Genomic DNA, 25,752 nt, shown 5'->3' with positions numbered 1-25,752 from the left:
TGTCCCATGATGCCAAATGCAGTAGTGCTTCTAATGGGGTAATCTGTCCTCTGGGAACTGGAAGGGAGTATATTATTCACATTTCAGCAGACCTTCAAATAGCTCTAAACATTGGTATGTACAAAATTTCTACTGTTAAGAGACAGCTTCTCACTCCTCAGTCCAAAAGTACAAAGGCTCCATGGATTTTAAAGAGTCTATTTCTATTGTGTATGGGGGGGGAAGGAAGGAAGAGCACTAAAGAGTAAAGAAATTTGGGAAACATAGCTCAGTAGATGAAGCATAAAAAGCAGTAACAAGTGAAACAATCTCTCTACCTTCTCCCACTCTGGTTGGGAAGAATTACAGGGTATGAACCCCACAAGAACCAATCTAAAGTTTCAGTGAAAGAATTGCTCCTCATACTGCAGAGAATAGCAGAAGCCACATAATGGCACAGAGATTTCCAGGACTTGCAGTATAATGAATAGACTGGATGAAGACCTTCAGGATTTAATAAAGCTGGCACACAGATAATAACATGGAATTATATATTAGCATATTGTAAATGCTTTCACTGTAGGTGTTATATATATATATTAACGAATGAAATATTTCGGTTTAGGTAATTACTGATTTCAGAGCATTAATTAAAAGGTTAGAGAACCTCTCACCTCCAGAACACTGACTGGAATTTGAAACATATGGAATATTATGTGAATATACATTCATTCCAGTAAACTGGGATGAACATTTGGTAGCCAGTTAAGGACTGGTATGTCAAGGACCAAATGGGCTTAAATGTCTTGAAATTCATTCCTCACTCAAGACAGCCCATCCAGAAAGAGCTGAAACACTGCAGTACAGTATAGAAATTATTTAATACTGTTCCCTCATCTTGTATCTGTTACACAGACAGTTCAGTTTCCAGAGTTATGGGAACAATTACTTAAAGATATTTAGGGTTGGGAGGCAGAGAGCTGTTTTAAACGCCAGATTCCTGCTGACAGTGAAAACAAAACGGTAACATACTTGCCACGAGTAGGAGTTTTAGCATTTGGGCTCTGGTTTGGGGCCCCCACTCCCCTTTTGGGAGATGGAAAGAGGTGGAAGGGGAAGTTTTTGAAGGTGGTGATGGGGGGCATTGCACAGAGCTTTTTACTGTTTGCTGTTTTTACTGTCAACAGTTTACACTAACTAAACACAGTAAAACTGTAGCACTTTTAAACAGAATTTAAGAGAAAAATTTTGTAATGGTAATAATATAGCCACTACAGATTTTTCAAGGTCACATTTTACTCTACCCATGATTAGAGATCATGACTGACAAAACATTTTTAAACACTCCAAGGCTTTCTGCTTATTTAAAAGAGTTTTTTTTTTTTTTTTTTTTTAAGCAAACTGGCATCTTAAAAAAACCTCATAGGCACTGCATTGCTGATGGGCTTCTAAACTAGAGACTAATTAAGACTTATCTAAAAAGCGAATGATAAGCTCAGCCACAAGCTGCTTCTGACACATAAACAATCCTACAAACATTGGTGCAAGTCTTGCACATTGGTAAAGGGCAGCATAAATTTCTATGAGTTAGTCTAATAAAGAGAAACTGTTTTAAAGTAGAGGAAAATAAGGCCAATTTCAAATCCAAACCTAGAAAGAACTGGTCATTAGAATGTCAACTAGATATGTGAAAGGGAAGAACAGCATGTTAACTGCCCATTCCACAACTGCAGTGATTGCTTGATGCTTTCTTTTTATTTGTATTCCAGTACAGGTACATACCGCCTTTTAAATCAGCTGACGCCCCCACGTACTGGAAGTTGTCCATATTAATTACATCAATAATAGGAGACACAACTCTGGTCTTGTCCTAAAATAAATATTAGAAAGTAATATTGAAATAATGAAATCAATATATAAAGATTCAGGCAGGATGAGATGTTGAACAATTCAGCAGGATTTCATTAACACTTCTCCCCCAACTTCTCCTCTTTTTCACTTATGGCCCTAAAGAGCCACCCAGAGAGAATTGTTCACCGTTGCTTCAGAAAGCAGAAGCAACATCATCTAGCTGGGAAGCCTATTTCTATTCTAGACTACTTTTCTATAAGTAATCCCTCTTGTGAGTTGCTCTTGAAGGAAAGAGCAAACTTGTACTTCAAAAGGCAGTTAAGCAAGCAGCACTTCTGTTCTAACTTTTAAAACTGGCCCAAAGAAAAGTAGTAGGTAGGCAGTTTTTATTTTCACAGCAAATCTCTAGTCACTCAGTGCACTGCAGTCTTCAACTTTTAAGGAACATTTAGGCCCTTCTACAATCAGCACAGTGTTAGGTTAAAGCTAATCCATTCCACACTAGACAAATCACGCTCCACAATCAGATATTTAAATAGAGAACCTAAAAAAACAAAACAAAAAAGCTCTTAAACTAATGAATGCTATTAATCTCCGGCTGCCAAGATTCCAGTGGTACAGATACCACATTTATCTGTCTGAACATGGTATTGTACACAACTCTGAGCAGTATGTTAATTACACAAGCTGATATGTTTGTCAGAATAATTTTAACAGAAAAAAAAATCCAGCAATTCCACATACATCCATTAGGATCTCAAAGCATCAGTATTAAAAAAAAAAAAAAAAAAAAGATGACTCATCTCATGATATTACAAATGCAATATGGTTAGGCCAGTCCATTTTCTCTCCATGAAATACTTCAAAAAGAGAGTTTCATTTTTATATTGAAGCATAGTGGTTTGATTCAAACGCTGGCAGTTTGATCGAACACTGACAAAACCTTACTAGAGTGCAAAATAAGTTTCACAGAACTTTGAGCTCCAAGATCACATGATTCAGAGAGCATAAATAACTTCAGAATAGTATACCATCAATTCTGTGAATATAAAGAATGTGTTAATAAACAGGAAATTTTTTGATAACTTACAGAGAAATAGTTCTCATGGTTTAAAAAAATTGCCAGCCTAAATCTTGTCATTTTAAGAACTTATTTATGAAATAAGTCTTCAAACAACAGCACATATAGTCTAGACAGTGGTTCAGCAATCTACCTCCCTTGCTAATCAGTACTACACAGAAGGGATTGGTACCAAACTGGTATGAGAGTAGTTTAAGCTCACAACAAGAGACTTAAAAGCTACTTCTTTAGTCAAAATGCTTTAGGTTGGTCCAATTAGGACATTAAAAGTGCTTGTTTTCATTTATTGAATCTTAACTGCTAAATTAATGTTGACTTTAGCATGCTCAAAATAGGTATTTCACACATGCTAGGTCATTTTGCATAAGTGAGAAAAAGGTCACTAACTTTTGTATTAGGCAAAAGGAGATTCCTAGTTGTGTCTTCAGCTAAAAACTCAGTCTACTCCTTATTGATTTCTACATTCCTTCTAAGTATCATTTCAGCTATACCATATGGAGCAAGTATATGTCTCTATAAGGGATACAATATAATGCAGCATGCAACACCTAATCAGGCCCTCTACTAGGTATTGCTTGCTCTAAAGCAAACTAGAGAAACATAGGGACAGGCAAAAACAAACAAACAAACAAACCACTGTCCTGTTTCCCTATCAATCACATCTTTAGTTCACGCTTCTGCTAGCCATAGCCTCAAGTCTAAATGTGCATAATGGCAGGCCCATGGCTTTACTGACAGTGGTTTACTTGGGAGGCAATTATGATTTACTAAAGCTTAACTGCAAAGCACTGTGTCTATGTTTAAGTGTCCTCCTTAAAAAGCAGTTCAGGTGCACCCATGACTTTATTTTATACAGAACATTTCTAAATACAGTGACAGAATTAAGAAACTCCTTTATTTATGAGACAGGAGATACCCAGCCTATCCAGTAATTCATAATACACCCATCAACAAGTGACATAGAAGTGAAACAACTTTTTTTTCTAGTTCTTTCCTCAAAAAAGTTCTAGTTCTTTCCTTCTGGGTTATCCCAAGAACCTTTTCTGGCAATAATCTGCATTTCCTCAAATGGTTCTACTTGGCACAGCTAAACCTGGTGGCAAAAGCTGCTCAAGCTGCCAGCTGTCACATTAGGCAGAGCTTCAGTCAGACTTCAGCTTATCTCCACTACATACAATGCCCAGCAAACAGGCAGCATATTCTGTCTCTCCCTGTTTGAGACTTCCCCAGGCCACTGCTAGTTCTGATTAGTTCTACCGGTATCAATGCACCATCACAGTAGCAACACTTGCTATGCTTAACAGACTATTTGGAGCACTTACAGTTATTTCTCTGATACACAAATACCCAGGTTGTGACCATTCAGTTCCATGCGCAACCCACACTTTCTTGGCTTAGAAACATGCAGTTTCTTCCTTGATTTCAAACCACAGATTTGTTCAGCAAAGCAGGTAAAGCGTATTAAGCTGATGCATTGCAGAGCTCTATTAAAAGTAGTTAATGCAGACAGAATGTTAAAAACAGCATGCAGTCTCTGCTGTACAGGTGTTTCAAAACCATTCATTGAAAATACTAAAAAAGCAACTGCTCCTTTTAAATTGCCCTAATGTAACATAATTATTTACTTATAGTGTTATGACAATAGAAAGCTGATGTGCATTTTGGAAACTAAAACACAAGCAGAAAGGTATTCTTGCTTTTGTAGTCTCCTGCTTTATTCTGAAGGTTTTAGGTCGTAATTTATAAGAGAACACATAATTGAAAAACCATGTGCTTCCTGGTGAAGATAGTGGAGAGGAATAGTCTGCGAATACTGCAAGCATCTGGTGCCTGGAAATTTGTAGCATACTATTTCATTTTAATATTCAGTAAGGAGGTTACATAGGCTCTAGAGTGTTAGACTACTATTATATATTATTCTCATAAACTATCAGAATTATCCTCAAGATTCCATACACTGCTTTTTCCTACAATCCCCAAAAATCTCTAGGCACTTCAAAGATTAAGCTTCACAATGCTCAAGAGAAAATATGAATATTTTCCTTTGAGTACTGTGCCAACTAAAAGTGACTCGTTCAAGGTCAAAGTGACACAAATACAGAAAGAGAAATGCATATCTCATTCCTTAATCTTAGTCCTTTCTTCTACTTAAAATCTTCTTTGTTTAAACATATCTTCCAAAAGTGATACAAGAGTTACAGCTATGCTGTGAAAACAGGTAGGCAGTTAAATTCTGCACGAGGCATGCTCCACCCATACAATACAAGAAAAATTAAAATTAGAAGATGCATCAAAGTGATTAGAAATAGGAAATGGAAAATGCCAAATAGAAAAAGCTTCCAGGAAATAGCTAGGAGTTACCAATATTTTCATGACTCTGTACTTCTGATTATTATGTTGACAGTGGGGGGGGTGGTGGTGCAAAGGGTTAAAATCTGCTGATTCCTGGTTTAATCAGCCCTAACCAACCCAAATTAAGAATATCTTTGGAGGGTATAAAAGGCAGCCCTAGAGAATTAGACAAACAACCATTCTGCAGGAGGGAGCAGGCATACCAACTCCAGTTTACACAGGTATCACTACGTTCTGAACTCTGAAATAAGCACTTTTTAATGCATGTTTTTGCTGCTTTAAGCTTTTTCCTCAAATTGCTGAGGAGAAGTCCCTGGCACTGCCAAACCCTTCTAGGAATGCTAAGGAAGCATGGTCAATAAACACTAACTAGGGAATCATCCTAAAGAAGAAAACTGTGGATCATCCTTCAACTGAAGAGAATCTTGATGCCTCAGGTGCTCCTAACACAAGTGAGAGGTCTAAGACACAGCTTTCTAAAGTATGGTTACAGCACATCCAGTATTATATTGTAGAACTGACTCCATTCAGATTGTGTTTCTAGAAGATATGACTTTTTTTAACCACACAGGAAATCACACAAGCAAGTCCCCAAAACTCCATGCCAAGTGGGTAATTCTGGAACTTAGAAAAGTTTCCACCAAATACAGAACAGATGCAGGAAGAGCATCAGAAAATACTGCGCTTCTTGTAGTAGCCCTGACCTGAAGTAGTTACGACTGAGTCCAGAGAGGAAGTGAGTTTATGTATATTCAGCCTCTTGCCACCGAAACCATCAAGAAAATGCTTCCAATTAACCTCAAATTACATACAGTCTGCACTGTGAGCAAAATCAATTCATTTAAATAAAATAACAAAGAACTGTCATATACTACATATAAACAATATACAGGCCCTAATCACTTGAGCAAGCAGAAAGTTTAGAAGCTCCTTTATCAAACCCCATACCTGTCTGGCTGGGAATCTTTCCTTTCCAAAAAATGGCAAAAATACCATTTTTATTTCTATCCGAAAGTAAACTGGAATTCCACAGTTATTTAACAGTATGTAAAGCTTCTAAGAGTACAAAACTGTATTCATACAGCTGAAAACTATTCAATGGCACACATGTGATTAGTGTGTAGCAGGGTGACAGTTGTGAGGAGCAACTTTTGAAGGGTTTCACCGCTTCTGTGCTGCTAGAAGTAGCTGCTGCACAATGCAAAACACAAACAAGGATTCTCCCACCAAGTACACCACATGCAATGCTGGATCTTCATCAACCTCTCAGCAATTTAACAAAAGGTTTTATATTCTGTTATGATGAAAAGGTAAAATGTTTTTCAGATTCCATGTTGTTTTTTAGAAAACTAAATGAGTATGTCTGGGGGGGGCGGGAACTAGAGCAGAGAAAGAATAAAGGGAAAAATCTGTCCTACTAAAAGGGTTGTATTGACCACCAAACTACCATTCTTTTTCAGTTTTTCAAGTAGGCAGATACCTCAAACCATTTACAGAAATAGACTTGAAAACAGTTCCCACACCCTAGACCCAGCTAGTGGTTTAGGAGAAAGCATTCTCCACTTTCTTCTGAGATAAATATACAAAATAAAATGATTTCAAGTCTGTTTTCCTGGTTAAATTATACAGAAACTCCCTCAACCCTTCCGAAGCTACAACATTTTAAACAGGCAGAAAAATACAAAGAAATCATACTCTAAGTCCTTTGTAGGTTCTAGGCACCTTAATAGTGTCCAGGGTTTGAGTCAACTGAAGTTATTTCTCTTCCAAAACAGGACTTTAGCTGCTGGTGTGTCTGACTATTTGCAGTATTTCTGGAACACACAGTGAAATATCACAGAACCAAACAGAAGAAGCAAAACCAGTCACACCTGGTAGCTGCTCTGTTGGTATATTGAGGATATGGCCTTTTTTTGAGGATATGCAAAGGAAAGTGTGTAGAGGATAAGGGAGGAACTGGACATTAACAAGATAGGAGTAGCTTAGCAAAACCAAAAAAGAAAAGAAATTTCAAAAGAAATCCTTTCAAGTCTAAATTAAGTTAAATTAAAATGGGAAATTTACTGGAAAAAGAACACAAGAAAAAACAATTTTCTTGTCTTGAGTGTTCCAAAGTGCTTTCTGAAGCTGCACTTGATTCACTTTTCACTTTGCTGGAGTTCCTCTGGAGCAAGTTAATAAGTGTAACCAACCCATGGAGAAAACACTGTATTTGCACTCTCAGTGCTGTCAGTTGCTTTTCAGGGATACAGACTAAGCATCATTTTGGTGGAAGCTGAGAACATACAGCCCACATTAATTTCCTTGGGAATTTTGGTTTCACAGTTCAACCCCTCTCCCATTATCTGAACGAATCTCAACGAGGCATAAATATTCAGGTAAATAGAATTACATTGACATGATATTGATCGAGGAGAAGTCTGCTTTGCTTTACATATTTCCAACACTTGCTGAGAAGGCCCCTAAAGATTCAAGAAGCACCTATTTTAATTACTTGGAAAGATAAATGTTCACATTTTACATTCCTATGTTCATGGATTAAATGAACAAAAAGCGGGTTTTAATCACAGAACATTAGGAACATCTCCATCATCTCATTTCAGAGGAAAAAATCTTGAAGATGCATTAAATTAATGTAGCACGTACTAGACTGCTTTAAAAGGTACTCCTTCAAGAAATTACTTTAGAAGAACTCTTTACTAACCTCAGCTACTCTTTCCAAAAGTGGTTCCAGCCAGTGCTCATTGCATTCACAGTGACTATCCAGGAAGGTCAGTACTTTTGCCTGTGCTGCATCTGCCCCTCTGACACGGGAGCGCATCAAGCCTAAGACACAAAGGAAAAAGAAAGTTTTAGTAGTTATGGGAGGAAAACAATCAACAGTAATGAGACAAACTACCACATTATAAGCTAGCCATGGATTATAYCACTAACTCAGTCAGGACATAAGCACACAAGTTCTATTCTAAGAACCAGATGCTAGTTAACAATTCAGTGAAATGACTTCAGAACAAAAAGCCAGCAAGCTTTTAAGTTACTGCACCCTAGTCCATGGGTTTCATTCCAAATAAGTTGGAAGATTTAAGCATTTTTTTCCAAAACAATGAYACACAAGTGTAGCTGGTCCTATATTAGGACAAATGTCATTTATAATAAGGTGTTCACCATATGTCCTGAAAAGAAATACTTTCGTTCTGCCAGAAACATATCCACAACAGCAGAGAGTACCAATTTGACTCTACTAGCCTAACTGAAGGATTACTATTGGGTCAATTTAAAAGTCCTATTTTTATCAAGCTGCAACAGGACTGTTGAAAATATCATCAATTAACTTTTTTATTCGGGGGGCAGGGAGGGCAAGTTATCAGGAACAGTCTGTTCATTCTTCCTTCAACTCCTTCCAGACACCATGCTATGTTAATTCATATCCATGAGCCTATTCCTCTCTTTCAACCTTTTTCCTGTTTCTCACAATTCTCTCTCTTTTTTTTTTTTAAACCATCCTTGCTAAGATTTAAGAGGAAACTTCTGGTAAAGCCAGAAGGTTCTCCTCTTCTCTACAACTCCCTCAAATACATAGTTTCCCTCAGATTCATCCTGTTTCCTTCCCTCCTTCCTTCCCTTTTAATATTTGCTCCTTGAATGACCTCAGCAACCCTTACGGTTCCTTGCTACATTTACACACATCCAACCATGTCCTTCAGTACAGAAAATAGCCAACTTCCTCTCATCCTTTTGCAAATTTCCTCCCTACTTTTCTCTGCAACTGCCCATGATTCATTGACTTCACTGTCAGTCAAGATCAAAGCCAAGGAAGTACTGGATTTTTTCTTTCTACATTGGTTCCCACCAAATCTGGTTTCTTCCAACCCCATTTCTTTCCATCCTTGTTACCAAATAAAACTGCAAAATATGATTCCGCCAAACAGAATACAAGAAGCTTAAGAGAAAAAGGCTACAGATTTGTTTGCTCAGTCTGATATTCAGCAACTAAACAACCACTTCAAGGTCCTTGTATGATGTCTTATGACAAACATGAGCCCTTGTCACTTATAACTCTGTGCCTTGGTGATACTCCGTGTCATCCGTGTCCGTATCTTACCTGTTGCGCACTGGCAGTTAATCATACCTTGGTGCTCTTTGCACTGTCTCCCCACTATCAACCTTTGAACTTGTTTTGGGCAGTTTTTTCACATCAAAGCATTCCTCAAGCACACTAGCTACATTTGTTCTGCTTCTCCAAATGCTCTTTCCTGAATTCATTATTTATAACTTGTGTTCTTCTAGAACCTACTGTCTGGCTCTACTTCCATAAACAAACAAAAATAACACTCACCCACCCACACCAATCAATCTTTAATTGCAAGTTCTGGGCAAAGAAATGGAAATGACCACTTGGATCACTAAGTCCTCTGCAGTCACATTCAGCCATATACGAGAATGAGCCCAGAACATTCCCTTGAACATTTATTCCACCTGCTACCACATCCTCCAAAATACTCAGTTTCCCATAACAAACTCTGGTCCTACAGTTATGATGCCAAAAGCTATTAACACATTTCAGAAAGCAAGGCAGTCATTGATGTCTTAGCTCCCCACCACAGTAGTCTTCCATTTATTTTAATTTTTATTTTAAAACACACTGCTTTCACAGAATCACAGAATGGTTGAGGTTGGAAGGAACCTCTGGAGATCATCTAGTCCAACCCCCCTGCTCAAGCAGGGTCACCTAGAGCATGTTGCACAGGATTGCGTCCAGGCAGCTTTTGAATATCTCCAGAGAAGGAGACTCCACAACCTCTTGGGGCAACCTGTTCCAGTGCTCTGTCACCCTAATAGCGAAGAAGTTTTTCCTCATGTTCAGATGGAAGTGTCTGTGTTTCAGTTTGTGCCCGTTGCCTCGTGTCCTGTCACTCGGCACCACTGAAAAGAGTCTGGTCCCATCCTCTCGACACCCTCCCTTCAGATAYTTGTACRCRTTGATAAGATCTCCTCTCAGCCTTCTCTTCTCCAGGCTAAACAGGCCCAGCTCTCTCAGTCTTTCCTCATAAGAGAGATGCTCCAGTCCCCTAATCATCTTTGTAGCCCTTCGCTGGACTTGCTCCAGTAGTGCCACATCCCTCTTGTACTGGGGAGCCCAGAACTGGACGCAGTACTCCAGATGTGGCCTCACCAGGGCTGAGTAGAGGGGGAGAATCACCTCCCTCGACCTGCTGGCAACACTCTTCCTGATGCACCCCAGGATACCATTGGCCTTCTTGGCCACAAGGGCACAGTGCTGCCTCATGGTCAACTTGGTGTCCACCAGCACTCCCAGGTCCTTCTCCGCAGAGCTGCTTTCCAGCAGGTCAACCCCCAACCTGTCCTGGTGCATGGGGTTATTCCTCCCTAGGTGCAGGACCCTGCACTTGCCTTTATTTCCTCTGTTGCTCATATTAACTTGCTACATTTAGTGTCTTATGCACTGTTTCATTTTACTGATTCTCTTAAATTTTCATTTGTATGTGTTTGTAAGATATCAGCATCAGCCTACGCTTGAAAACAAGAAGTAAAGTGAATGTAAACTCAAGCATAACAAGCCACCAATCAAAATGAAGCCTTAAAATATTTCTGTTTTAAAGTTATCACCTGGTTGCATATATTTAGGCAAAACTTTATAAACAGAATGGTAGGTCCAATGGGTAATAATTTTATCTTAATCTCACAAAACCACCAAGTAAGCTAATACTATGCCTTCAATTTACAAGCTATTGTTCTTTTCTGACACAGGAAGAGATGTCAAGTCATACTACATTTTCAGATATACTGACGCATATCTTTAAGTATGAATGAAAATTCAGTTCACCTATTCATACACACAGTATAGTCAAGAGTTAATACTTACGGTTACCAAAAAAGAAGTTTTACTTCAGTCAGTTTTTCCATTACTATTATCTCAGCCCTTAAGTGCTGGTTTGATCAGTAAAATGACATCAACTTACTCAGAACCCCCAGCCAAGGCAAGTCAGAAAAGGCCTGCTTTTCCAACAAGCCTTTGTTCACAAGTATATTCCAAACAAAATATTCAAGCACTAAGCACCCATCAGTACATAATAACCTTAATTATGGGACAGCAAAGGTTTTGTGCATGTTATTTCCAGTTTTTGACAATCTAATGTTTCTAGCTGTTCCCAAAACCAGTCTGGCAGTCAAGAAGATAAGAGTGCCTATAAAAATAAATAAGCACATATCTGCTAATTCAGTCAGCTATTTCAACTGTCAGCACTCAGTTATTTCAAACAGCTGTAAAACAACAGTTGTGTATACCTAATACACTAAGCTCTGTGGTCAGGAAGCTGCTGACTGAAGGGCTCAGAGACATGAAACAGTAGTTTGCAAAGCAAAAAAGACAAAGAGAAGTGTAAGACAAGTTTATTACATGATACCCTGGCTTCAGCAGAACTGGAATACTTGATTCCTGCCCCCCTAGCTGCTCAAACCCTGTCAAGTCTGCCAAACTGTTTGCTGCGCTATCCATCGACTGCATCATTAGTTATCCCTACTAAGGGTAGCGTAAAAAAAAAAGGGGGGGGGTTATTTTTCAGTTGGATCATATGACACTTGTTTACAGTGATAACCTACATACAATTGGAGTAGCATAACTGAGGATTCACAGCAAAGTACAGCAAGAGAATGGAGTGACTGAACGTGAGAGGGATTTTCTCAAGTTGGTTTCACTGTGACAGCCAGCAATGTACAACTGAACAAGCAATAAACATAAATTAATCAACATAACTGTTTTATTTGCAGATATGTATTACTTTTATTCCATTCTACTAGTAAGCTGATTTCTAAAGTGAAAAACCCCTCTGTGAGTAACACAATGTTCATTTAAAAGAATTAATCAAGTTCAATAGATAGGATAGCACAGTGGAATTTGTACCTTCCTTCCCCCAAATTAAGCCTACCTTCTCGGCGATCATTTCGAAGAACCCGCACTTTTTCAATTTTTCCCAAGAGAGCACCATCCTCAGCTAAAAGAAAAATCAAACTTTGAGACCCAGTTTGATATCCAACACTGTATAGCATAAGAGTGGCTGTCTTCAACACAGGAAAAAAAATAGGGAAAATGTTTATGGTTGTAAATAATTTAATTAAAAGATGCTTAAAAAATGCCTTCTTGTCTCACCATAAATAAAGAAAAAAGTTAATATACTAAGAAATTATTACCCTCATATTATTTAAAGCTACTTCTACACTCTTGAAATATTTTTATTTAAGCTTATTCTCTATGCTTACTTTAGACTGCTACTACATTGTGTAAAAAAGCTTCTATGGGATTTAACCATAAACAACTGTTTTCTTTGAATGACAAAGGCTTGTGCTCTACTGACATTAAGGCTTAAACATATCCCAATCTCACTATAAACAGCAATGAAAATGTAGACATTAACTTCTTAGAAAAACTGATACTCAGGTCCATTTCAGCTGTTCAAATTAAGTAAAAGAGTAGCACAGTACTATTAAAAAAACAAAAAACAAAAAAACCCACCACACCCTTGATTTATTTTAGTTTCAGTCAGAATTTTTCAAAAGGTAGACAGAGATCAGTAGTCATTCAAGCAGTGCTACAAAATATTTGGTACGAGTATTAGGAGTTTATTTATTTTTACATCAGAGAGCATACTATGGAAAGGCTGCTCTCACTTTATGCTCTGCTTCTGCAGCTAGTAGTAACTAACAGAATATACTCCAAGTATTTATCACAACTCTTCACATTTCCATAATGACAAATACAGAAGAAATAAGACCAGATTCTAGCTCAGTTCCAAACTCCAATTCATGTGACCACTTCTCCACTGAGTCACCTATTAGTGTCTACAGAAATTCTTAACAGGGCGGGGGGGTGGGGGTAAAAAAAAAAGAGGAACAAAAAAGAGGAAAAAAACCCCCAACCACACATACATTTGGGCCCTATAAAAGTACTTACGATCGTTACTGTAGTCATCCACCAGTATGATTTCCTTAATAAGATGCGATGGGCTTTTTTTAAGGACACTGAAACGAGCAAACACAAGAGGAATTCACTACTAAGTAGTGTTCATTTTCCATAGCAATGTCATAAGAACAGCTATGTTTTGTTAAGCCACAGTTCGATCTAGCCCAGTATATCTTCAACAACAGCTACTGCTTTATTCTGAAGGAAGTAGTATGTGAAAAGAGGTACACGTTTAAATTATTCCCCACCTCCACAGAATTCCCTTCCAGCCTCCAGAAATCAGTAGATTAGAAAACTTGTAAAACAGAAGTTTTACGGAGACCTTTAAGTTTAAGAGCCACTAAGAATCCATCTTCCATGAGTTTTTCGATTCTCATCTTGAAACCATTTATACTCTCAGCCTCCAGACATCTTATGGTAACTGGTTCCATACTTTTTCATGCATTTGCAGCCAAGTGGAAGGCGGATTTTGTTTTTTTTGAACATTGCAATTTGAGAATATAAGAACTGGAGGCACCAATGAAATTAAGACTAAGCTTTCCCTCTGTAAATGGTGCAGAAAAGCTTTATGGACTGTTACTTCTCTCCCTTGCCATAAGCTATTATCTGACACAAACGAATGGCCTTTAGGGCAAACCCTTAGGCATACCTGACGACAGTTCGAAGTAAAGCAGATCTTGCCTCATTGTGAAAGGTGATCACCACACTAGTAGCTGGCAAATCTATCCGCCATTGTTTCCGTTGACACCTAAAAGAAAAACACCCTGTTATTTAAACATAATATTTACACCCCAGTCTTGGCAGACAACCTTCACCGTGAAGCCAGTTATCTATTAAATTAGTGCACACCCTACATCTGCCTGGAAAGCCTGAGGTGTCTTGGCCTCACATGAGGCCAGAATCATCTCCCCTGTCAGTTTTGGTAGTTGCCTTGGTGCACAATAGACTTAAGAAGTCAGTGCCAGACATGGGTAGCTTCAGCGAAGTCCCAGGACTATGATCACTGCAGTGCACTGTAAACACCTTTCATGCAATTCCGTATGAAATCAGAGCACTTGTTTTACAGTAAAGCCGTTTACTAAGTCTAAGTAAATGAGCACACTTTAATAAGAAGTAAGGGTTCACAGGCTGCCTCAAGCTTCTTCTTTAGAATGGCATATGTCTGCTTCTCCCTTCTATTTTTAAAGCTACTGTAGCATCCTGGTCTTGCTCATAGAAACAACTTCTCACAAACACAGAAAACTGTTTAAGATTTTAAATTCAGAATTTGAAAAACAAAACTAGCTGTGACAATGCTGAGTCAACTAAACACAGAACCAAGCCCATCCAAATTATAATGATAATGAAATATTCCATCTAAGTCAACTCCTTTTTCATCATCTCTTATAGTCTGAGATTAATATAAGCAAAAAAGAACCAAATTCCAGAATACTTGAACTCCTGCAGGACCACATAAAATTAAGCTGCTTAAACACATTGACAAAAAAAACAACAAAAAAAACCACTAAAAAGACACTATTAATCATTGTACCAGAAACTAATAGAACCAGAAAACATTGCACATCAAGCTCATGCTAAAAGCATCGCAGTTTGGCAGGTCAAGATCCTCAGTCAGGTAGTAACGAACACCGGTCTGATGTATTGCTGTCATTTCCTCAGATCCCCCTTTAATTATTATCAGGGGTAAAGTTCCAGCAGGCCTAGAAGTCTTCAGAGTGGACAAACCCGGCTAGCTTAGTGTACACCTACAGCGAATTCAGCAAGTAATTCTAATAATACTACACAGAATACTTAAAATAGCTATTAAGGAAAGAGCAAAAACATTAAATTACATTCCTACCTCAAGTTTTAAAACAAGTCATCTGCCTATACAGAAAGCCTCTCCACATCTGACCGCAGAACCTGTGACGTGCATCATAAACCACACGAGTTACAACTCCACACAATAAAAGAGCAAGGAGCAGCGTGCTGCTTCTCCTTACCCACATTCCCATGGAACTGCAGTGTTTTCAGTAAAGCACAGCCATAATGTCACACAGATACTAGTGCTTGCAGTGAAACAAAACATTATTGTGCAGCTGTGATCTCACTCACTCTGAGACAAACTAAGCCCATGCCAACCCTGCAATTGCTGTCTCAGATTAGCAAGGCCATATCTAGCTTTGTTCCTCAAATGATGGGTGTACGAGATGGCTTTGTCGCTAGCATCCAATGTTGAAGCAATAAATCACAAGTCTTTATGCACTCCTGAAAGGCAAAGAATTAGACTTTTCTATTGCAAGCTTCTGGCAATTCATTTAAATAGAAACTATAAGAAACTGAACCACCACGATACACCAGTGCCTACAATATCAAAAAGGTATCCTTTTTCCCGCTAACCTACAAATCATCCCCATAGGCAAGCCTACTGTGCATCTAGTTACCACACGAAGCACTTGCACAGATCAAGCAGCTTGGTTTAAACTCCTCAAACTTGAGCATCTCTCTGTGAAGTCCCAGCACCCGTGAAAACATGGTAGGTAAAGTATCTGCCTTAAATAACAAATTTGAAAATTTGAATCAGTGCACATCCTAGAAGCTCTAGAAGCCTACTATGAATACATAATATTGAAATAGAAGTCCATTAAAATTTATGTCAAATGTTACATTCAATAATCCAAAGTTGCCCCAGATGATCACATATTATAGCATTGCAACAATTATTCAAAGACTGTATCAATCCACTCTAAGTAAGATAAGGTCATGAAAGTGAGTAAATTTTATTTGAATCTATTGCCAGTAAGTCATGATGTTAAATTAGATGCATTGGGGGGGGGGGGGAAAACACATGTTAAAATAAGTGCTCTTTTCTGCAAAGATATCATCAGAGCCAGAGCACATCTTAAGGTGGAATTACACTAGGCAATTAAGCCCCTATTTTTAAGAAAACTAATCAGAGGAAAACACTACTGCATATTTCTGACCGAGAAATCAAGATTTTTAGGCTTCCAAATAGCAAGAATGTAACTGCAGGAATGTTTTCACTGTGTATTTTAAAGGTGACTTACTTATATTAGAATTAGCTCTTCAAAAATCCCTGCTTTAATTGATTCAATTGTAGTACTCTTCTTATTCTGCTATGAAAATAATAAATGCCATAGCCAAAACTAAACAAAGCAAAGCAACAATGTCATCACTTTCGGCAGGGAGACTAGACTCTTTCCTCAAGTTACAGCACTAAATTTTACAAGTAGAAAATATATTTTGACAAAAAATGGAACCTGAACTAGCAACATCAAACTAGACACTGAATGCTTAGCATAACCTATTAAAATCAGTTAAAATATGAATCCCCCTCCAATTTTTTTTTGGAATCACTGAACTGGTTCATAACATAAACCAATTATTTGAAACCCATGTGGCTTGTTGAAACCACCTAAAGAGAAAAAGATCGATTTTAACCAATGCAAGGAGAACATTCACCTCAACAGATACAAGGAGAACAGTCTGGGTAATGTCAGGAAAATTTTTGTCCTCTCTATTTATGAATAAAACTGGAGTATGAGGTCAGAACCTACTAATACTTTTAGAATCAGAAAAAACAGTTTAGTCCAACTAAAGCACTTAGCATGATTCTTGAGAGTTATCAGTAAGATACCAGATAATTAAGAGATACATAATCAGAAATCACTGGTCCAAAGTGAGTGTGGTGGACTCGGGTCCACAAAAAGAAATAAGAGAGCATTTTGCCTTTTGTCTCATTTGGGAGGTTATTTTACCCCTACCAGAATGACAAGTCTGGAGGTTTCCTGTTATGACTGACACACCTATCTTCTGGGTCTCCAAAATCTACCACGATAGGGATCCTTCACAGTTTGAGACCTGTTGTAATCAGACTATGACAGAAGGAAGGAAACCCAGAGGTTTCTGAAGCAGTTGGAAGTGCCAAAGTCCTGAGCACCTCCTGAAGTGAGAATTTGTAGGCCTCTTCTCTTTCCTTTCTTACTCTGCATCTGCTTGTTTCTCACTTTTCCATTTTGCTTAAGGTAAGCAGCTTAAACGAGCAAACCAAAGTGTTTTCCAGTACTGCTGAGAGGCTCTCACAGAAAAGGTAGTTGGAACCTTTTTGTCTTAACCTCATGCTGATACAAGTTTGTCAGGTGCAAAAAACACCAAATGATCTAGGTTGTTTTTTTTTTTTTTTTAAAGCATAATTACACACACACTTTTACAAATCTAACATACAATCATGATAAACTGCTTCTAAACAGCCTAGATAATTTCACCAAAAGGTATTATGTAGTTATTTTAAAATCAAATAGCCTTCTTTACGCATCAGTACAATTCATAAGAGCTGCTTAAGCAAAGAAAAAAAAAAGTATCTCCTCATCCACATTTTTCTTTTCTCAAAGGAAAAACTAGCAGCTCCACAGGACATATTAATTTCATTCCAGTTGCCTCCAAGTTTATTGAAAACAACAACATGCACTCAAGTGACACATGCTCAGATCTGCAACGTATTCTTCTTCCCCTGGCTATTGCTCTTTCTATTAAGCAGTTCTCACACAAGTATCTCATGCAACTTTTTCAGCTTTTGCAATGACTGTCCTTGTCTAAAAGAGAAAGTGCCAAAATAATTGTGTCATGGCAGAGGAAGTGCCAAAGACAACTTGCAAGGACGACCACTTCAGTTACTTTTAAGGGACCATTTACAGACTGATGGGCAGTTAAATTTGCTCTATGGCAAAGTCTAAGTAATAAGCACAGCATAGGTTCAGCCTTYCTCCAGGAACACCCCTCTGCTGATGGCAGGGTTGTTTTCTAAGTCCATTCCGTGAAAAATGCCAAGCAGGTCAGCATATCATCACAACACTGAAACAGTTAAAACAAGCCACTGTAATATAATTCATGTCTCCTGTCATCTCTCAAAGTTCATCTCAACAAAGGAAAGCATTTATCTATGTTAGACCCATCCAGAAGATACTAAATATCCAGAAAACTTACAGATTCAGAGATTAAAATTCAGAATACTCTAATCTTAGAATTTACAAAAAGTTGGTGGCTGAGCTTTGCTCTTGTGGAAAAGGAGTACCTCATCTAAAAACAGTAAATGCATTTCTTGTGCAAAATAGTGTACATGAAGACAATTCAAAAGCCTTTTTAAACTGTTCAATATTCTGTAGGCAGCATCATGCTTTTCAGTGTTTTCACAGCAAAAAGAAGAAACACTGGATTCTTCTTCCTTCACAGTCCAAATAATGCTCAGTTATATAAGACTTCCTTTACTCTATCTACAATACAACCTGCTTAAAGGAACCCAAAACGATGCTATTATACAAGGGATTTAAAATGACATGTTGAATGTCTGAATTTTTATACAAGTCTCCTTTGTAAAGCTCTTTAATCAGGAATAGCATAGAAGAGAAAAAAGCACCTTATCTCCCTCTGGTGTCTCCTCCAGGTACTCCTACCTCTAAAGCTGTGAAAGTACATTCATCCTGACTACAATAATATTTAGGCAAATTAACTATGTACTGTTGGCTAGTTCTATGCTTTGAGATTGTGAATGCCTAATTTTTAAAAATTGCAGTTAAGTTCAAACTAATTTCCTTTAAGTCACTTATTGATGTCATAATGAGCAACTAATATTTTAGTATTAATCAATTCTGCTTACACAAGACTAGTGCAAGTCATTTAAAGTGTTTTTTTTAAAAACAAAAAATCTTCTCTAATAAAAATCAGTTTTTTTTCTTGCTCTGAAGCATAGTGTTTTCTGAATTTGTGCAAGTAAAAGTTATTAGTGTCTGAAGTTTAAACCTGTCCCATGTTTTTCAGGTGTGCATATATGAACTCATTCAGGTCTGGGAGTTGAGAGACTTCACACACTTCAAAAAATGGAATGGCAGAATGGTGGAGGTGGGAAGGGACCTCTGGAGATCAGCTAGTCTAAACCCTGTGCTTAAGCAGGGGCAGCTAGAGCAGGTTGTCCAGGAATTTTTGAATTATCTCCAAAGATGGACACTATACAACCTCCCTGGGCAACCTGTTCCAGGACTCAATCACCCTCACAGCAAAAAAAGCTTTTTATTTCACTTAAATGGAATTTCCTGGATTTCAGTTTGTGTTCCTTGCCTCTTGACAGCTTTACTGCAGGGATACTAACCAGAGTTGTGCTGGCCAAGGTGTCAATCAACAGAGGATAGCTAAGACAAAATCTCAGTTACAAATGTGGAAATCAAGAAAAAAACATCAGATAAACAGGAACAAAGACTGTCTAACTCAGCACCAGTTCGGACACAGAATACACACCAATGGAAGTCATAGAAACAGAAGAATCTGAACAAAATCTAGTGTTTTTTATCCCACTGTTTAAGAATCACACCACAGTTCACTGTTCCTGTCATTTGGAAAGCAGAAGAGCTCCTGCTTTAGAAAAGACAACTGCTGCTCAAAAACCCTAAATTTAAAAAAGGCTAATCAAAGTCAAATGTGGCTCAGTTTGGCACTTACTGATCATGCCTAGTGTCAGGAATGTTTCGGTCCATTCGCAGTTTGTCGCTTTCTACTTGATTGAACTTATTACGGGCGTATGGATCCTGACCAGATCGCACCATGGTAGCACTAACATAAGCATCTTGATCAAAATCTTGCCATCGAACTTTTCCTAAAATAGAAAAACAGGAAAATACCCAATTAAATCTTTGCAATTTAAAGAACAGAATTCAGCAATTCAAATTAACTGCCGAAATCACTTGGTCTGGGTTTTGCAAGAAAGTACTTAAGCCTCAACAATATGGTGATGAGCACAACATCGCATTCACTTCTGCACATTAATTTGCTCTAGAACACCTTGTGAATTAATGTGAAGCTGAACAGTTTTATAGATCTCTGCTTATTCAAGCAAAATCACTAGACCATGCTTCATCTCAGCTACAGTTTTTCCTTCATCCCAACTACCACAACTTCTATTTAAAAAAGCCTCCACGTATCCACACACATTAAGGTGACAGATGATCTGGCTACAGTTTTACCCAAGATGCATTTATTTCTAAAGATTCAGTTTAGACTTCAAAGACATTACGATTTAATTTACTACTGTCTCATAACAGAAGTAGAAATGCAACTATCTATAGTTTAACCTAACCTATTTGAGGAATAGGTCTTTTAGAAGTACAAGACATTTTTCCAGAAACAAACAAACAAACAAAACAAAACCCCAGTATTTTATATAGGCTGAGCAGTAGCTCTCCAATATGAATCATGTGACATACTGCAGCCTCCTTTACATTCAAAACTGATTCACAGATTAATTCCTCTTTAGCAAAAAGCATGTTATTATATAACCGGTAGTAACACTGGAATCTGTATACCTAAAATTGAAAGAAAAATTAACATCCATCCTCCAGGAACAAAGTGTCAGAACATTCACCATCTTTGGCTATAAAAACAAAAGTATGATATTTAGCAAGTGTCTTAAAATTATCAGTTCTCTCCTCTAAATGAACACTTGCATTATTGCCTAGTGACAACCAATCCTACATTATCTACAGCAAATTTATAGCTACCATAACTCAAAATTAGAGCTCTAATTCTGATAAACATATCCATGTTAAATGTCTGTAAGGATCTGCTGTGACCACTTTTTGGTGAACACAGAACGTTGTTGGCATACGGAAAGAACAAGAGGTATAAAGCTAAAGCTGTCTTTGGGGTCACTGTTTATTACAGACTGCAAAGGAATTTATATTTACTGTTTTCCTAACCAAACTTTTGAGGTACTTTTAATTAAGTTCAGTAAGTGGCAGATTGCAGAGATGTCACTCCTTTTGAGCTAAGCTTTTAGGCAAATACTATACTTCAGGCATATGCTGCTGATACGCACAGAAGGAATACAATTATAATAGCTATTAATGAGAGTTAGAGGTTGCTCAGACATTTCATGTGTGCCTTTGCTCCTTCTCCCAACATGCACAGTACGAAAACTAAGGCAGGCCTCATTTAAAACTTCCTAGCCATGAGCAATATCCCATCTAGTGTGTGTGAACTTCTGCTAGAAGGTTCCAATATTGAGAAAACACTTTCCTTAAACAGAATGGATCGCCTGCTCTTCACTGAGATGCAGAGCATCGAGCTGATTCAAAGTTCTCCACAATCTCAGAATCGTCTGAGGATCTAACCTCCAAGAGCAACTTGGACCCAAGGTGCAAAATGCTGACAGTTCAGACAGCAGTAGAAGGTAAAATCAAGTTTTTTGTTGTTTGTTTGTTAATAAAAAGAAACCTCCTGCATCCAATTTCAGCTGTAGAGTAGAAAAGTGCCCATGTTTTCGGATTGCTGGTTTAAGAGCTATCCAACCAATTTACACTGCGTATCTACTGCTAAACAAGAATTACCTTCCTAAAGAAGTTCACACAAACACACACACGCAGAAGCCAGAATGAGAGTTAAATAAAACAGACTGCAGAACATTAGCCACTTGAAGCAGCCCTGAGGGGAACCTACAGGAAAATAACTGGATGGACAAATACAGATTTTCAAATTCTAGTTATTGAAAAGTCTTTACAAAGGAAACTCTAGCTGCTGATGATAGCTCACAGATTGGCAAGAGAGTTCTCATTAGCCTTTCAACTATTTCCATGAACCTACTGTTTGAAGACAAGTTTACACTTCAGCCAGCTACCACACTAGGAATAGCCTAATACAGAATGGTTTACAAAAATACACACTTACCCTTAGTTGCAACAAAGCTATTCAAATGCAGAGTGGCTTGATTCAGGGAACTGGAAGAGACAGTGTAGATCACAAGAGTATCTGCCTCATAACACACACATAGTGTTCCCCAATATTTTGGTAACCTCTTTGGTAACTACCCGTGTATTACCACCTTTATTTCCAATTTATAATATCGCTTCAATCTACAACTTATATTTACTATTTTTGAAAATACAGCACGTCATGTCACTGCTTTTCTGGTCTAAAAATAAAGACAACTTTAGCATATTACTCAATTTTACAATGTATTCATTATGATCTATACTTCAATCATGTTTATACAGAACTTTTGCCCTTCAGACAGCACTACCTCCAGTTTTCAATGGATAATAACACAACTTCTGCATCAAGCTGCACTGGCCCTCATCTGCTCTTCCAGTGGAGAGGGGCGCTGTAACACATCCCATCCTGAGGCTGTTGCACCGGTGTGAGGATGATGGCACTCCACGTGTTTTACCTGAACAGATTGTGTTCTTACTAACTAGAATACGCAGCATGGGCTGACCATGCGATTACAAGCTGTAACAATTCAAGTGAACCACTGTAAAAAGCTAAGAATATTGTCTAGCCTACTTTTGTAGAAAGACTTGCATTTTGGACAATTTATAAATTAAATTTTGAAGATAAGGGTTGACTAAACTTTTCCAATAGCAGGTATTGTTTCTGTTGTATGTTTCCCAGGATACAGGCACAGGAGCAGATTCAGTTTAATTTCCTCTGGGGAGTCAGCTGGCTGCCTGGTTTCCTGAGTTTCAGCAAGTTTGCCAGGTAGAATGAATATCAGAAGATGCAAATACATTATTTAAACCTAAATTAAGTTTGTAACTTCAAATTCAAGTGACTGTGTCTTATGTCACCTACAGTGAGACCTAAACTTACAATAAGTTAATAATTTAAACTCAACACTAGATGCACTTCAGGGATTGCCACCAGAATCAGATGGAGCCAAAAATCACTGAACTGGCTAAGAACCTGCACCCACAGTATGCTGAAGTGCTAAAATTGTTTGTGACAAGAAGTGCCTATTTTACAGGTGCAGAGGTTAAGTGTTCTTCAGTTTCATGTTAGTCACTAGTTTGACTGTTCTGAGCTTGAGAAACTGAGCAGGAATAAGGAAAAAAAAAGCCCAGTAAAGCTTTTTCTTTTTGTCCACATATAGCAGCAGATACTTCCCAAATCTAGTTATAATTTTTGAGAAGGCAATCAGCAGAAACACTACAATTCACTGCAATTCTTGTAACAATAATCTGGTTGATTTTAAACAGGAAGCATATTTTGATTTTTTGTTCTGTACCTTTAAGTAGTCATAGTTTAAAGAAATAATGCTAGTGTTGTATATTTTACTGCATGCCAGTTTCAATCCAAGTAGAGTTTGATGAAATTCATTAAAAACATACCATTCAGTATTTTCCAAGGTTTTAAAACCAGAAAATGCAAAACTAGTCCAAGAAGAGTAAAACAAATTTGAGAAGGAGGAAAAAAAGGGGGGGGGGGACAAGACAGGGCTTAGGGCTAAATTTACTCAAAAGCAGTAACAACCTATAGGATACAAGACAAGTAAATTTGGCTTCAGGAGGCAGGAAGTAGGCAGAGCCTGGCTCTGGTTCCAGCAGAAAATCCTGTGAATTGTGTGGAATATGGATCAGATTTGGGGGGGGGAACGGACAGACAGTAAAAGCAGCTGTTCAAAGTGAGACAAAAGAGAAAAAGCATAGCAGATAAATCCACACCCAAACAAACAACAGTCAGAGCTGGGATGGATGGATACACAGTTCCCCCAGAGTTTGCATGCCCTCTCACTGACTGAGTACCGTTTAAAAGCAGGAGGATACTCAAAATAAATACAATTACTTTGACCTATAGGCATTAAGAGATTCTAGAGCCTCTTTAACTCACAAAAGGGGTAGTTGAGTAATGGTTGAAATTCTTATTTTCACTTGTGTGACAATGGGATTTGAACCCTTTTCTCTGAGAAGGGTCACTTCATGGCTAATATGAAGTAAAATGGAAGAACCAACACTGGAAACCAAAGCTGAAGCAGCAATATTTATTTATGAGTAAAATTACTTATAACTTGTCGGTTTCACCATTATTTTTGAATACTTCAAGGAAACCAGCACCAAGTGTAAGAGATGTAGTTCACTGCTTCTTCACTCAGCAAGAGGTTGGTAAGAGTGTACCATGACTCATATGGGTACACCATAGATCATACTCATAAGAGTATGATCATAAGTGTTTAACTTAATACAATTAAAGTACACAATCTTGAAATATCTGTTCTAAAAAGAACTGGCTAGACATTTTTGCCTTTGTTACTCATGCAGAGCGCTCAGGGTCTTTCCTTTTAACTACAAAAGCCACCACCCGCTATGTGCGCAAAAGAAAAAACTGACCTCTGCAGCATATTAAAGGTCATCAAATGACAGAGGATATATAGTCTGATGTATAGAGGGTTAAAATAAATAAATAAAGTGGTAGTTTATCTTTAATCTTTATACAAAGGCATTTTAAAGATTGTATACAATTCCTTGCGTTCCAGGAGTTCTGAAGATGCTACTCTGCGTAAGAGGCTGAAGCCTAAACCGCAGAGCTTCTAACCTCAATGGAAAAGCAAGAAAGGATTTTGAACCAAAGGGAAAAAAGCCCTCCTAAAGTTTAAAAATTTATGCTTTAACATGGTGCACAAAGTACCTGCAGAAATATGAATTCAAAGTTTCATTGCCATTAGAATTCAAAAGTTTGTCTATACAAACTGAAATCAATAGTAATTTAAGAGTGCATAATTCTGTGTAGCCTCTGACATTTGATTAGAGACCCATATACCACTATGCAGTAATATGACAATTCTCCTTCCTATTAAATCAAGTCATAAAGATGACTGATTAATAGACAAAACAAAAGCCCAGACTTGTTCTACTTGACATTTAATCTTACTTCTGGCTTCAACCCTTCCGGCTTCTGATCTCTCCCTTTCCACCTATGACCTTCCCATCTCTTCTAGTACTCGAACAGCTACTTAGAAAGTAAGATCTTATTTAGAAGAAGCAAACAGGGTTTGGCCCAGAATACCTAAACCTTCAAAAAGTAGAAATAGGAATACTAGCTAGAAGGTGTGAGATTAGCTAACCTGTAATCCTAGTAACAAGGAAAATATTAAATATATTTGTAGAGGCTCCTGTTAAAGAAAAATATTTAAAAAGACCTGCCAGAAACCTGGCTAGGGAACCCAGACTCTTTTCTTTTTAGGATTTATTTCCAAAGTCATCCTCAAGGTATAAATTTTGCCAAGAAGCACACGTATGTGACCACAGTCTTGTTTCCCCTCTCCAGAAGGCAAAGACATTGACAGGCCAAAAGCTAAAGGAAAAAAAGCCATGAATTTCCAACAGCTTATGCTGTATCAGGACTCCAAGACCAAGAAACAAAAATCATACCTAACCATTTATTAGGGATGGAAGCACGGAGCTGCTTAAAGGAGACTTTACCTTGGTTAGTTCTTTCCTCAATACCTCATACTTTTCCGCATGCTTGGCTAAGACACAAATTTGTAAGTCAAGCATTAGGGTTAATAGCAGAAGAATAAAGCATGTTGAGGCCACCTGAACAGAAGTTCTTTTCTTTGTGCAATAAACTTACTTTCTAGATATGGTGTAAAATACTCAAGCCCATTTTATTTTTGCATTCCTTGGTGTGTCAATTCTAGCTATATATTAAATCTCATTGACATGAAATTTTTTAGCAGTAAAAGAATTTTTATGGA

At 37.8% G+C, this 25,752-nt stretch overlaps 1 protein-coding gene across 1 annotated transcript in view; it reads right to left on the bottom strand.

Annotated features, from left to right (window-relative positions):
* The window catches only part of GALNT2 (polypeptide N-acetylgalactosaminyltransferase 2), a 51,965-nt gene that overhangs the window by 23,827 nt on the left and 2,386 nt on the right, over nt 1-25,752 (bottom strand). The window contains exons 3-8 of the mRNA XM_026073389.1: nt 19,731-19,884; nt 13,891-13,989; nt 13,233-13,300; nt 12,211-12,276; nt 7,968-8,089; nt 1,762-1,849 (exon numbers count right to left, since the gene is read on the bottom strand). Coding sequence (XP_025929174.1) covers nt 1,762-1,849; nt 7,968-8,089; nt 12,211-12,276; nt 13,233-13,300; nt 13,891-13,989; nt 19,731-19,884 — 597 coding nt within the window. The remainder of the gene's footprint in view (nt 1-1,761; nt 1,850-7,967; nt 8,090-12,210; nt 12,277-13,232; nt 13,301-13,890; nt 13,990-19,730; nt 19,885-25,752) is intronic.

The sequence above is a fragment of the Apteryx rowi genome, unplaced genomic scaffold (genome assembly GCF_003343035.1).
Source record: "Apteryx rowi isolate R43461 unplaced genomic scaffold, aptRow1 scaffold_368, whole genome shotgun sequence".
In the NCBI taxonomy this organism is placed as follows: Eukaryota; Metazoa; Chordata; class Aves; order Apterygiformes; family Apterygidae; genus Apteryx; species Apteryx rowi.
This window is presented reverse-complemented; position numbering and strand designations above follow the sequence as displayed.